The sequence below is a fragment of the Trifolium pratense genome, linkage group LG5 (genome assembly GCF_020283565.1).
Source record: "Trifolium pratense cultivar HEN17-A07 linkage group LG5, ARS_RC_1.1, whole genome shotgun sequence".
NCBI classification, from domain to species: Eukaryota; Viridiplantae; Streptophyta; class Magnoliopsida; order Fabales; family Fabaceae; genus Trifolium; species Trifolium pratense.
Window position 1 is genome coordinate 6,499,073 of NC_060063.1, and position 14,575 is coordinate 6,513,647.

Genomic DNA, 14,575 nt, shown 5'->3' on the forward strand with positions numbered 1-14,575 from the left:
CAATGGGCTAACCAGGGTTATGCTAAGTATACTAGAGAACAAGTTCATGGTAGATATTTGATCGATGATGGCTGGGGACCCATAGGAATAACATATGAGGATAGAAACGGAGTCCAATATCCTCCATTGAATTAGTTTGGTTGAGTCATAGTTGTTTAAGTATTATCCTACTTGTTATATCCTATTTAGAGACTTCTTTTTATAATTTGGATGTATCTTACATTTATGTTGGTGTAGTTTTAATTCGACAATATTTATAATTTTCATGAATTCAGATTTTTCATTAATGGGCAAATGATATGCAAAATTATGTTGTGGCTATTTTCTTTATAGGCCAAATGTGCCCCAAGGGCACATTTTAACGTGCATTTAATTAACTAATATCCCACTTAATTTATTTCAAAAATAGCAATAATCAACTTTATTAATTAAAAGATATGGTACACTATATTTATTACCTATTTAAAAGAATTGAAAATGCAAAATATGATACGAGGCCATTTCATGTGAAACCCCAATTTGTATTTATTTGTTTTTAAATGCTTATACGGTTATAAACTATTGAGATTTGAATACTTTAAAGAGTTTAATTCCACTTTTGAATTCTAAAATAAGAATAAGGTGTAAAAAGAAAATGCAATTGGCAGCTTGTGGATGTAATTTCCATGATCTGGGTGGGTCCAAGCTTTTTCAACTTTCATCAAGTAAAAAAGAAGAGTTATAATAAAAGATTTTTTCTTTTCACGCCTCCAAAGTCCTCGTTCGTCCCCCGAAATTTCAAAAATACTAACTACTTAGGTAGCGAGTAAAAAAAAAAAAAAAAGTTCGCCAGTCTATTGATTGTCCATATTTTGTATTTTGCAAGCTTCTGAGACAGAATGCAAACTCAGTTCGCATCTGTAACAAAAAAAAAAAAAAAAAAAAAACTCATTTCGCATCCTATGATACAAACCTTATAAAATCTAATATTTTTGAATCTCTCATTCTTCATTCACCCCTTTTTTATAAGGTCCACATCATAAGATGCGAACTGTTATTTTTCTCTCCAATTTTTGCTATTTACAAACTTGCATACTACATTGTGAGAGGGGTAGGATTGGAAGGTCGGAGGCGCGTGAGACTCGAGCGCAAAAAGAAGGAATCATAATACAATCACTTTAATAGGTATCCAAAGTTTGCGAGTAACATTAGCACCATACAATACTACACAACATTAACAAACAGCACCAGTGTTACAATCCAAATCCAACCAAATATATAAGGTGGGGGGTAAAACTTGATATAACAAACATTAAACTCGCGATAACCCAAAATGGTGGACGAAGGTGTGAAAAGAGGTGGTTATCATGTTAAAGGATGATCGTGCTTATAGGGTTTGGTGTTTGCAATGTGAGTAACATCGTGCAAACAGAGTAAGACACAACGATGAAAGTTTTTTCCTTCATAATGCCTAAGGAGGGAGGCGAAAACAATCTTTGCAATTTAGGTATCATGGTAATGAGAAGATGGAAAACAAAAGAAGAAGAGGATTCAATTACATTAATGGCTAACAATAAGACCTCTTGCTCGCATAAAAATCCATTTCTCACTAGTGTAACATCTTTATTTTTTTGGTAGCAAGTGTGTAACATCTTTAAAATGAGAAAAAATGACTTACCAATTCATAGTAGTGCATAAATCAAATTAAGAACTGTACCGGACAAGTACGATTCGCCTAAGCCCAACACGCCCAATTGGGCCACTCGCCTAAGTCAGAGGAGGCCCAAAAGACTAGGTCATAGAACTAGCCCACTACTCCCTATGTTTACTCCACCATCACCTCATTACTCCCTATAATCTCTCAACTACTCCCTCAATTATCTCCTACGACACTCCTATATATATAAGGCATCATAAGCATCAAGAAGCCATCACGTTCTTCTTTCACAAAACTACTGAGAAAACCAATATCAGTGTCTAGTACCCTACTAGCTTGATAATCACATTCTACATTTTGCATACCCCCTGAAATCCTTGCAGGAACAAGAACAAAACTACAGATTTGTTTTGAGAGGAGAATTTTGGAAGGGAGAGTTTTGAAATGATATATCTATATTTTAATATGTATCAGTTAAATCATACTTCATTAATTTTAGAAACATTCCAAAGCTTGCGTAATTTAGAAAAGAAAAACATAAAAATACCGTCTAGCAAAAGTGACATTTGATGATGTGAAATAACTATATTACCACCGTCACATTTAATTAACTACAGCCAGCAGTCTGTCCAGACTTGAATTTCCTGTAAAAGGAATAAAGAATTAGGCTTATGAGATAAACATTTGGAATATATCATTGCGATTCATGATTAAGAAACAAAAATTTTCTCTTGAAATTGAAAGTCGTCAGAATATGCAAGTACCGCCGAATACTAGTACTACTTTAACCAGGCGAGCAATTGGATAAGGCAAACAATATTGACAAGAGATGGAAAACAAAATTATATGATAGATATATAAAATACAAAAATAAATTCAGTAGAATAATGTCTTTCAAGTACAATGACAGAAAAGCAGTTGAAATGGGTGATTTGCACGTCAGTCTTGGTTAAATTGTGGCTCAAGGTTATTTAGTTTACATATGTGTGTTAATGTTTTACTTCAGTCTATTTTAAAGAAAAGGGTCAGCACTCCATAGCTTACAGTGAGCCACAAAGAAATGGCTAACTGTAGTGAAGACAATAGCAAAAAAGCACAATGCAGTTATCAATTATGTGCATATTCATATTGCAACTGAACAATACTGATGGTTTGCATGTTTACCGAATTCTAATTATCTATAGGGCCAACTAAGGACAATCATCCATAACAGTGAGGTGCTTTAGTTCACACACACACACACACATGTATAATCAATAATCACGTATAATATCTATTCAATTCTCAATACTTCCTATACATTCTCTAATCTCTAGCGAATATCCTACAAAGAGATAACATAAAATGCAATCAATTCATTCATTAAATACGTAAGCAAACATTCAAAGAAATTTACATGTGATGCAGACACACCCATAGAAGACTAAGCATATCACCAGTTACTATCTCAGTTAAAAATTCCTATTCTCTGTCTTGAAAAAAGCCTACTGCTGGTTTATTTTTTTTCTTCTCTTATGAATTTTCCTAATTGTGAATTTGATGATGGAAAAAGAAAAGTGGCTGAAACTTATTATACATCCAAAACAAATCAAATAGAATTTCAAAGGAACTACAAGAAAGGATTAAACATGTAAGTATGCATAATATTAATGCAAGGTTATTACCCTTGTGCTGTGTTAGGTTTTATGGGAACACTATGACCTCTCTTTTTTTTTCTTCTTTTTTTTTAAATGGCATGATCTGACCTCATTTGGCCCATTCATATTTTCCCATACTTGAGCCTGGAAAGTTTTGGCAGAGCAGTTGGGAAGATCTTTTTTTGCTCGAAAGGTAATGTAAAACATAGGAGAAACACTCCATGTTCTCTTGACAACGTCGAGAAACACATAATTTGCACCCTAACAACAATTAACAAGAATAATAATAATAAGTTGATGGAATTTGATAAACCTAAATAATATTAATACGGTTAGAGTTTAGGCAAAATGCATTTTACTACATAAAAACTTAAAGGACCTATTTGATACTTAAAAAACTTAAAGGATGCATTTTGCCTAGAGTTTTGAACCTGATTGTCAGCATTGTACTTTTCTAAGGCAAGCTTGCATAAGGGAGTGAGCCTGCTGCGAAGATTTTCATCCATATCAAGGGGTACTGCGAAGGTTTTAATGGCACACGATTTGACCTTATGTGGCCCATTCCGATTTTCCCATACTTGAGCCTGAAAAGTTGTAGCAGAGCAGTTGGGAGGATCTTTTTGAGCTCGAAAGGTAATGTAAAACGTACCAGCAGCACTCCATGTTGTCTTGACAACATCAAGAAACACAAAATTTGCACCCTAACAACAATAATAATAATAATAAGTTGATGGAACTTAACAAACCTATATAATATTAATTAATACGGTTAGAGTTTACTACTACTACTTGTTTTTGAACCTGATTGTCAGCATTGTATTTGTCTAACGCAAGCTTGCATAAGGGAATGAGCCTGCGGAGACGATTTTCATTTAAGTCAAGCGGTACTGCAGCCCAGCATTTTCCGTATTGGGCTATTCTTGGAGGGGTGATAGCATCGTAAACCTGTGTTGTCCAGAATCAAAGTTGAAAGGGAAACACAAAATTGAAAGCAAAATTAAGATATATAAATAGATTCAATCTTACGGATAGGCCTCGAGAGCGCTTTTTATAATCAGCAATGGCCGCTTCATATTCATTATCTTTCTGAATCTGAGCTTTATTCCTATAATAAAATTTGGCACACATGAACCCAAAAGGTTTAATGTCGTCGTCATACATGGAGAAGTCACTCAATGTAAGATCATTAACGCGTTTCAATTCCCAAGCAGGTTTTGGTTTCCGTTCAGGTTTCGGTTTCGGTTCAGGCTCCAACTCCGATTTTGGCTCAGGCTCCAACTCCGGCTTTGGTTCTGATTCTGATTCCGATTTTGGCCGCTTCCCTCTTTCTTCGAGGTTTTCTGGAGGAGATCGGATGACGCCGAACAAGCTGGTATCGGATTCCATCGACATTCTGCAAGACGGAAGGTAGGAAATAGGAACCCCAATTGACTGTGTACGTAAACCCTAGCTAGGTAGATGAAGATGACGAATACAAAACTTATTTATATTTATATGATATGATTTTGGGCTGCTCTTGCAATTTTGCTTACGACCCGCCCACGCCCGCTAACAAATCCCACGTGCGTTCATTCTTCTATTCTTCATCATCACATTCTCATTTAAATGTTTTTTATTTTAACTTTTTAAGTGTAAATAAATCTATGTTGTAATCTTTTTTTAAAAAAAAAAAAAACATATATTCAACTCTTATTATATTCCTCCTTCCGATCAATTTTATAAGGAAAAAAAATCACAGAGTCCAAAACACATTGTACATAATTATTTTCATTTAATACTCTTATAAATTTAAATTTATTCCATGTATATCTTTATTTAATTGCTTTTAATTCAACTAATTTATTTATTTTTAATATTCTCTCATAATAAAAAAGGACATAAGTGGAATTTAACATTTGAAAATTGGTCAAAGTTTCTTATAAAAAGGACCAATTTTTTTTCCCAAAGTATTCCGTATAAAAAAGATCGGAGGGAGTATTATATTTTCTTTTTTATGAAATGAAAAATAAAACAAACAATAAAATAAACGAAGCTCGTGGACAAACAACACTCACAACATCAGCCATCAAGATGAGATTGATTCTTCTATTCTTCATCATCACATTCTCATTTAAATCTTTTTTATTTTGTTGAACATAAGTGTAAATCTACTAGTATGTTGTAATCTTTTTTTTTTTAAATAAAAATTCATATATTCAACTCTTATTATATATATTTTTTTTTATGAGATGAAAAATAAAACAAACATCAAAAGAACAAGAAAAGGAAATAAGTTCGTGGACAAGCGACACCCAAAACATCAACCATTAACACGAGACTGAATCGAGGGGGATAACTATTCCTAAACTTCAAAGTGTCATCGCATGAGGCGTAACAGAAGTGGTAGCTAAAGCAATGAAAAATTGATTTAAGTAAATTCACACATGGTACACTACATTCGAAAGATGCAATCCGAACTAGCTTAGGTTCAGAAGCTCCTATCCAAATTGAATATTCATAGACGGAAACGCAAAGTTGTTCTTCACTGTCCAGAAGCTGCGATCCGAATTAGATTTTTATAAGCTCTTGGCAATTGGATTATTCTCTTGTGGTTTTTAGTGTATCTGATTGGAAGATGCTTTTATGTGAATTTTGATAAATAGATATATGTTGCTTATGCAGAGAATCCACAAAGCACTCATTTTGATTCTACTATACCAATGCGCTTGGAACAGTTACAAAGATCTCAAGTTTAGAAAATATTATGTGAATAAATTTTTTTTTAAAAAAAAGAGAGAGAGAATTTATTGTACTATAGATATAAAAGTTTAATTTTGTAGACTTCAATTATGATCAACTTATCTTTTTTTAGTAGGATTCCTTTTCCATTATCACAATTTTTAGTAGGATTTCTTTTTCATTATCACAATTTTTGTCGGACTTTGTTTACTTTGATGCTAAATGCTAAAGGCAAATGTTAACGAGTGCCCTCATATCTAAATTACTAGAGCCCCTTTCTCTAAGAGTGTGTTTGGATGGAGGAATTTTTTGAGGTAAAGTAACGTTTTGAGAGAATTCAAATGATTTGAGGTGAATTACATTATTTGGATGAAAATTTGAAGAATTTTCAAAATGATGGAAATTTATGAAAACCCTAAAATCAGCCGAAAAACCAAAAAATTGGCAGAAAAACCCAAAAATCGACTATAAACCCTAAAATCAGCCGAAAACCCAAAAAATTGGCAGAAAAACCTAAAATCAGCCAAAAATCCAAAAATCGACTATAAATCATAAAATCGGCCGAAAACCCAAAAAATCGGCCGAAAAACCAAAAATCAACCGAAAACCCAAAATATCGGCCAAAAACCTAAAATCGGCCAAAATCCAAAAAATTGATTATAAACCCTAAAATCGGCCGGCAACCCGAAAAATAGGCAGAAAAACCTAAAATCGGCCAAAATTCCAAAAATCGACTATAAACCCTAAAATCAGCCGAAAACCCAAAAAATCGACCGAAAACCCAAAATCGGCCAACATCCAAAAAATCGCCCGAAGAATCTAAAATCGTCCCTAAACCCAAAAAACTCGGCCGAAAACCTAAAATCGACCCAAAATCCTGAAATCGGCTATAAACCCCAAAATCAGCCGAAAAACCTAAAATCGACTATAAACCCATTTTTCGACCGATATTAGGGTTTATAGTCGATTTTTGGGTTTTTCGGTCGATTTTTCGTTTTTCGGTCGATTTTAGGGTTTATAGTCGATTTTTGGGTTTTTCGCCGATTTTAGGTTTCTCGGCTGATTTTTTGGGTTTAGGGTCGATTTTTGGGTTTTCAGCCGATTTTAGAGTTTATAGTCGATTTTAGGGCTTTTGATCGATTTTAGGTTTTTCAACCGATTTTGTGTTTATTGTCGATTTTAGGTTTTTTGGCCGATTTTAGGTTTTTCGGCCTATTTTTTTGGTTTTTCGGCCGATTTTATGGTTTATAGACGATTTTAGGTTTTTCAGGTGATTTATGGTTTTTGACCGATTTTAGGTTTTTCGGCCGATTTTTTCGGTTTTTCGGCCAATTTTTGGGTTTAGGATCGATTTTATTAAAATAAATAAAATTAAATGAAGGAAATTCAATTACATTACCCAAACAAAGAATTTTACAATTGATGAAATTTCAACACTTTATCCAAACACTGGAATTTGAAAATCAAGAGAATCAATTGAATTCCCTAATATTTAAAATCTCTTAAATTTCTAGAATCACTCGTCCAAACACAATGTAAGAATCAAAGGATTAACGTAAAAAAAAATACTAATAATTTTTATAGTGAAAAAAACGGTGAATATTAGTATTATTAATTTTTATAGTGAAAAAAGTGAAAATTATACTCTTAATCTTATTACCATTTCATGTACGGATGTATGTGGGCCGGATTGGGTTCGGTTTGACCAAAACCAAAACCCGAACCACATAGGATACTTCGGATTGGGTCGAGGAAAATAACCACCCGTTATAACATTGGGCCGGGTTGGGTAAATCCACTAATTTCCGGGTTGGATTGGGTTGGGTTGGGTAGTGGGTTACCCAAATTATTTTTCTATTTTTTTATATTAAATATTTAAATGTCGAATTATCATGTTTTTTAATAAAAATAGCTCAACCATTGTATTTTATTGAAAAATAGTGTAACTTTTTTCACTATAAAAAATAATCACCTATTTTTCGTGTAAACCCACTAATTTACGGGTTAGATGGTTTGCTACCCAAATAATTTTTTTATTTTTTAATATCAAATGACTAAACGATGAATTATAATATACGTTTATGAAAATTATTCAAGCTTCTCATTTTATTTTTTAAATAGTGCGATAAATTATCATATTTGTTTATGAAAATTATTCAATCTTTCTATTTTCTTAAAAAATAGTATAACTTATTTTCAATATAAAAATATTTAATGATCAAATGGAAAAATCTTTAGTATTTTCATAAAAAATATTTTAAAAAACATAGCACTAGTGGGTAAGTGGGTTTTTTGGGTTGGGTCCGGTTTTACCCGGAACCCGACTTTTTTTATGGGTTTTTCATTTTTGAAATCCGTATTCACCCACTTACCCGACTCAACCCACATTTTTGGGTTGGATTGGGTGGGTTTAACCGGGTCAACCGGATTTGCCCCATCCATGTACACCCCTAATTTCATGCTTTAACACTCAAATTTCAATCGTCAAATCATCCTTATATTGCCTTATTTCAAGTTAATCTTAACAAGAATAAATCCCTCCTTAGACATGTTGCATTAGATCCAATTTTGGTGGTGTATATTTAAAAGGTCTTATTGAGAGATTGTAACACAACTTTTCTAATTTCTTTGTGTTTATGTCATTGAGATTAATTAAGAACTCGTTTTCTAGTAATGCATGTTATAATTTTAATTTTGTTCTTGTTGTGAATTCCTCAATAAATCATACTAATAAAAGAACTTGATATGTAGAGTAATAGAACGACAACCAATAATTAAGCGGAATAAGTAATAATAACAACGATAAACAAGATAAAGAAGAAGAAAAAACACGATAATTTGCTTACTCAGTTCGGTCCTTTTCTACTTAACCAATTAGACTAAGAAAGCCCAACAACATGTGGCCCAATGAAAATCATTCTATCATTTTGCCATCTTACCTTTTTCTCGCGCGCCCTACAATTTTACCAAAATGCCTTTGTCCGCTACTTAGGTAGCGGATACACCCAAAAACATCATACCAAAATTGTTTTTTATAACGTTCTTTACTTAAGTAGCAGACGGCCTTTTAAAAAAAAAAATCATTTTTATAACATCTGCTACTTAAGTAGCGGAAGGGTAAAACGGAAAAGGCGTAGGACGCACGGAAAACTGGTAGGATGGCAGAAATAGATCTCTTCTATCATTGTAAATCAAACAATTTTGGATTTAGGTCTTTCTCCTTTAAAGGGTCAAACTCACATAAAATTTACACATACAATTATAAAATTCTGAGTTTAGACCCTAGTGAAAATATTTTATCTAGCAATTTTGATACTGTTAGTTGAATTAGACCTTTCAAACCAGATATTTCTCCTCTTAACATGAGCTCTTTCTTTGTTTTTTTTTTTAAAAAAAATAAAATATCCATAGGTTCCATCATCGTCATCAGGTCTATATAAGACTTACCATTTATCTCCTTTAGATCCCGTCTGTATCAAAGAAAATGTAAAATTGAATTTGGACATATTTTGCTCTTCTCCTCTATTAAAAAGAAAACCGTACTAAACAAAATTTATAAAATCTCTTTGGAGTGATCACAAAGTTGACTAGACGTTGGACAAAAAACCAAGTCAGAGTGCCTTCCAAGAAAAGATTTCTTTTCACAAAAAATTTGCAAAATAGCAAAACTGCATTACGCATGTGCGCCTTGCGCAGCCCTCCATGCGCCTCGCGCAGGAGGCAGAACCTGACTTCTGAAGACAGAAAACAAGTCTGCACCTCGCGCAGCTTTCCCGCGCCTCGCACAGCAGGCAGATTCACACCAGATTTTCCTGACTTCTTGTAACTGAGTATTCAAGGCATATTTCAACAATTCTTCACATTGCCTTTAAATCGATGGTGATCCCATCAACCACCGTGCTGCACTTCATCCTCCTTGAACTCTCTCATTCAAGAACACCGGCCAAGTCCATGTCTCACTTGCACCTTGACATAGGTACCATCCTCCACTTGCTTCCCACAAGTTGTACCTCTCCTTCATCCCTCAGAATGTCTTCTGCCCTCATGAAGATCTTGCCTCCCACTACAATAGGATGTTTAGTAGCACCCACAAGATTCACCGCACCCTCTTCAGCCTGCAGAGTGGTCAACTCCGTACCTCCCTGAAGAAACGCTTGCTCCCCACTATCATCGGCATTTTAGATAGCTCAACAAGCTTCATCATCCCTCTTCAGCCCCCGGATTGTGCCTTTTTTGTCCTCCTGAAGAATCGCTTGCCTCCGACTATCCATGGATTTTTGGGATAGCCCCACAGGCCTCCACCACCCTTCGACCCCCGGAATGCCTTCTGTCCTCTCGAAGTATTGCTTGGCACTAAACCAACCTTGGAATTTTAGGCGGTTCCACAAGCTGCAACATCAAACTCCCCTTGCACCCAACTACCTCCAACAGTCCTACAAGTTCTCAAGTTTTATCACTGTTGCTTTCAATTGCCTCCCTGAAGATCCTCTCAAGGTCTTGCACTTCTTCAGCCACAATTGAAACATAATCCACAAGGTCTCCATGGTCATCCCCCTTTGGTTCAACAATACCACTCTCATCCCTATCTCTGATTAGATAGCCAAGAGCTAATGTTGACTGTCCACCACTATTGGAAGACTCCATCTCAAACTGAGTTTCCACCAAAGTATACCCACCATATCTCTACCTTGTAACACGGAAGACCTCTCCAACTCCTCTGAAACATACTTCAACCTATTGTTAGTCTCCAACAATTCCAGTTAAGTTCAACACCTAGTAAACCTTGTTCACTAGTCCAACTAAACCCATGTCATTAACAGGTCCACCTGAAGTCCCACAACTCAACCACATTATGAGAGTCACCACTAGTTATAGATGCATTACCAACTATCTTTGCATCTAAGTTCAGAAACATACCTCACATCGTGTAAAGAAAACACACGATTGTCAAACTTCGTAAGACAAACTGAACCCAAACCTTGAACCTTCAAGCTTTCCCGTCTTCAAGATGAACGACTCCAACTTCAACTAGCTCTAGAGTCTCAAAGTATTCATTCTTTGACCACATGTGATGGAGTGTCCAACTTTCATGACACAACACTCCACCGATTCCAGACTTCCACTAGCACCTCCGCATAATAATAACGTTGTTGTTTCAGATAGTAACCCGAGTATTCTTAGCACTGCCTCTCCAGGCTGATGTCATTATTACCACCGCCTCGCTAGGCCGAGCTTCTTCTTCACCATCTCCATTAAATTTTTATCTTCGAGGCACCGAATAACAACACTCCATGTTTTATCATCATCCCGAACATTAAAATTGCTTCAATCTTCACTTTTCACAATTCCAAGTTGCTTTCGGAAAGTCCCTCGATATCCCACTTAGAAACCATGGTGCTCAGTTCAAATTGTTCTGATTGCCCCACGGTGGGCGCCAATTGTTGTGAATTCGTCAATAAATCACACCAATAAAAGAACTTGATGTGTGGAGCAATAGAACGACAACCAATGATTAAGCGGAATAAGCAATAATAATAACAACGATAAACAAGATAAAGGAGAAGAAAGAACACGATAATTTGCTTACCCAATTCGGTCCAACAATGACCTAGTCTGGGGGAGAGAGCAGTCCATCTGTTCCACTATATCGAAGAGTAACTTTACAAAGAGTTCCAATTGAGTTACAAGAATTAATCCTAATTCTACCCAAAACCCGAATCTCTTCCCGTGGCCAAGAGACTCAATTTGATAAGTGTTTCCCAAGGTGTACCACAAAGATAGTTCGCCCACCCTAGAGTTGTACCAAGAGAAAACTCTTTTTCCTCTCTAAAACCCTAGCCCTTGTGAGGTGGCAAACCTTAATCCTTGCCTATACATGATTCCTCTCTCTCAAATTTTCTATGAATAAAGTGATCCCTATTTATAGAAAAATATATGCCAAAAAAACTAGTAACAAATCTATTTTAAAATCAAACAATTCCAAGTCAGAGTGTCTTCCAAGAAAAGATCTCTTTTCACAAAAAATCTGCAAAACTGCATTACGCGTCTACGCCTCGCGCAGCCCTCCCTACGCCTCGCGCTGGAGGCAGAACCTGACTTCCGAAGACAGAAAACACGTCTGCACCTCGCGCAGCTTTCCCGCGCCTCGCGCAGCAGGCAAATTCAAACTAGATTTTCTTGACTTCTTGTAACTGAGATTTCAAGGCATATTTCAACAGTCCTTTTCTACTTAACCAATTAGACTAAGAAAGCCCAACAACATGTGGCCCAATGAAAATCATTCTATCATTTTGCCATCTTACCTTTTTCTCGCGCGCCCTACAATTTTACCAAAATGCCTTTGTCCGCTACTTAGGTAGCGGATACACCCAAAAACATCATACCAAAATTGTTTTTTATAACGTTCTTTACTTAAGTAGCAGACGGCCTTTTTAAAAAAAAAATCATTTTTATAACATCTACTACTTAAGTAGCGGAAGGGTAAAACGGAAAAGGCGTAGGACGCACGGAAAACTGGTAGGATGGCATAAATAGATCTCTTCTATCATTGTAAATCAAACAATTTTGGATTTAGGTCTTTCTCCTTTAAAGGGTCAAACTCACATAAAATTTACACATACAATTATAAAATTCTGAGTTTAGACCCTAGTGAAAATATTTTATCTAGCAATTTTGATACTGTTAGTTGAATTAGACCTTTCAAACCAGATATTTCTCCTCTTAACATGAGCTCTTTCTTTGTTTTTTTTTTTAAAAAAAATAAAATATCCATAGGTTCCATCATCGTCATCAGGTCTATATAAGACTTACCATTTATCTCCTTTAGATCCCGTCCGTATCAAAGAAAATGTAAAATTGAATTTGGACATATTTTGCTCTTCTCCTCTATTAAAAAGAAAACCGTACTAAACAAAATTTATAAAATCTCTTTGGAGTGATCACAAAGTTGACTAGACGTTGGACAAAAAACCGGCAAGGTTGAAACTGATTGAAGTACGTGCAAACACTTTAACGCTCAAGTTAGTAAGAGAAAAAAAAAATGAAATAGAGAGAGGGATAAATAGTGTGTACCTAGACCAAAGATGACACAATCGTCGTTGGGCATTGATTGGAAGGACCATTACAGACACAATTGGAAGGACTATTAGTGTGTCCATCAATGTCGTTGTTAGATAATCAAGGTTCCCTCCATCTTTCTCTTATTCCCCTAAAATTCCATATTTGCCCCTACGGATACAGTTAAAACGTAGATTCTGAACTTTTAGTTTTAGAAAAAACACATAACGACATTTCTAGTTAAAACCCACTAAAAAAGTTCACAATCTATGCTTCAAACTTTAATCCCAAATGCACGGAATTTCTAGAGAATAAAAGAATGATGGGTTGGAAGAGAAACTTACAAAATATGGTTTAAAAATTTAAAAAAAAAAATGAAAAGTAAAAGACAATAATACCTACGTTTACATGAACGGTGAATGGCATGCAGACAACACAAACTTAAAATGAAAGTTACGTTAAGATATATGAAATAAAATAAAACAAGTGATGTTTGTCCTTGCGTGGGGATTAAATTACCATGACTAAAGGTACAATACTATAATTTCATTTTTTGAGCAAACAATATTATAATTCTAAAGTTTCCTCAACTTTACATCAATCTCTCTCTCAATTGCGGCTGCTAGCATTTAATTGGTTTGTAAATTTTCACAATTTTAATAAATTGAAATAGCACATAGGACTACAATGTAATTTTGAATAATTGTTCACCAATACATTATTTCAAGTAGAATAAGATTTTTTTGTAAAAAAAAAAGGTAGAATTAAGTTTAAATTCTTCAAAATAAAGCAAGAAACCAGATATCGACGCGACTACAGAGACTATAATTTCTTAATCTTTGTGAGATTTAAATGAACGGTAAATTCTTCCTAAAAGTTTTAATGCTGGGATCAAATCTAAAATTTTGGTTCAGCTAGAAGAGACGTGTGCCATACACATACTTATTTTTTAAAGAACCAATAATTAATATTGGTAGGTTTTGTTAGTTTTTGCTTTGGGCGAAAATTCAACCCTTAACCGAGAGTTGCTTTCACCGTAAATTAAACTCGATTTCTTTCGAACAATCATTATAAGAAAAACTCATTAAACACTAAAACAGGTTAAATTCTTAATAAATTTTGTACTCAAAGAAAATCTTAATATATAAATTTGGTGTATATAAAGGGATGTGTATGTGTGTGTGACATAAACCCTTAACTTTAGCCATATCTTACAATTCTCTCTGAAGTTTAACACCATTCATTAATTAATTTGATTTGATAGTAAAAACTATTTAAATTAATAATGTCAGGATTGGAGAAATTTATTAATTTAGAGAGTTATTAATTTATCAATAAATTAATAATTATTAATTTCAAGAGTTTTTAACTAATTATACTGTGCATACCAAACAAAAAGGCCAATTAGTCTATGCCTCTTAGAACTACGTTGCAGCGAACCTTGAGACTCAACGTAAATTAGTAACTATTGTGTTCATATGCATTGGAAAACAGACAACTATTGAATCATATTTCAATAGTGTAATAT

At 34.5% G+C, this 14,575-nt stretch overlaps 1 protein-coding gene across 2 annotated transcripts; it reads right to left on the bottom strand.

Annotated features, from left to right (window-relative positions):
* Positions 1-2,073: 2,073 nt before the first annotated feature.
* On the bottom strand, positions 2,074-4,780 carry LOC123885873. Of its 2 annotated transcripts, none has more exons than XM_045935214.1 (5): positions 4,300-4,780; positions 4,075-4,218; positions 3,705-3,857; positions 3,301-3,534; positions 2,074-2,280 (listed from the first exon to the last, which is right to left on the bottom strand). In XM_045935214.1, exons 1-4 carry the CDS (start codon positions 4,663-4,665, stop codon positions 3,331-3,333), a joined length of 867 nt encoding a protein of 288 aa, XP_045791170.1. In that variant the 5' UTR covers positions 4,666-4,780; the 3' UTR covers positions 2,074-2,280; positions 3,301-3,330. The 2 variants fall into 2 exon arrangements, with proteins under 2 accessions (XP_045791170.1, XP_045791168.1); XM_045935212.1 differs by having other exon boundaries at positions 3,705-3,974; positions 4,300-4,776.
* Between the last annotated feature and the right edge of the window lie 9,795 nt (positions 4,781-14,575).

Bases quoted from the DNA above. Each gene is read 5' to 3' on its own strand.
- LOC123885873 (XM_045935212.1), bottom strand. From the start codon at position 4,665: ATGTCGATGGAATCCGATACCAGCTTGTTCGGCGTCATCCGATCTCCT. The intron at 3,975-4,074 runs GTTCAAAAACAA...TATTGTTGTTAG, and splicing joins AATACAATGCTGACAATCAG to GGTGCAAATTTTGTGTTTCT. The intron at 3,535-3,704 runs GTTCAAAACTCT...AATTGTTGTTAG, and splicing joins AGTACAATGCTGACAATCAG to GGTGCAAATTATGTGTTTCT.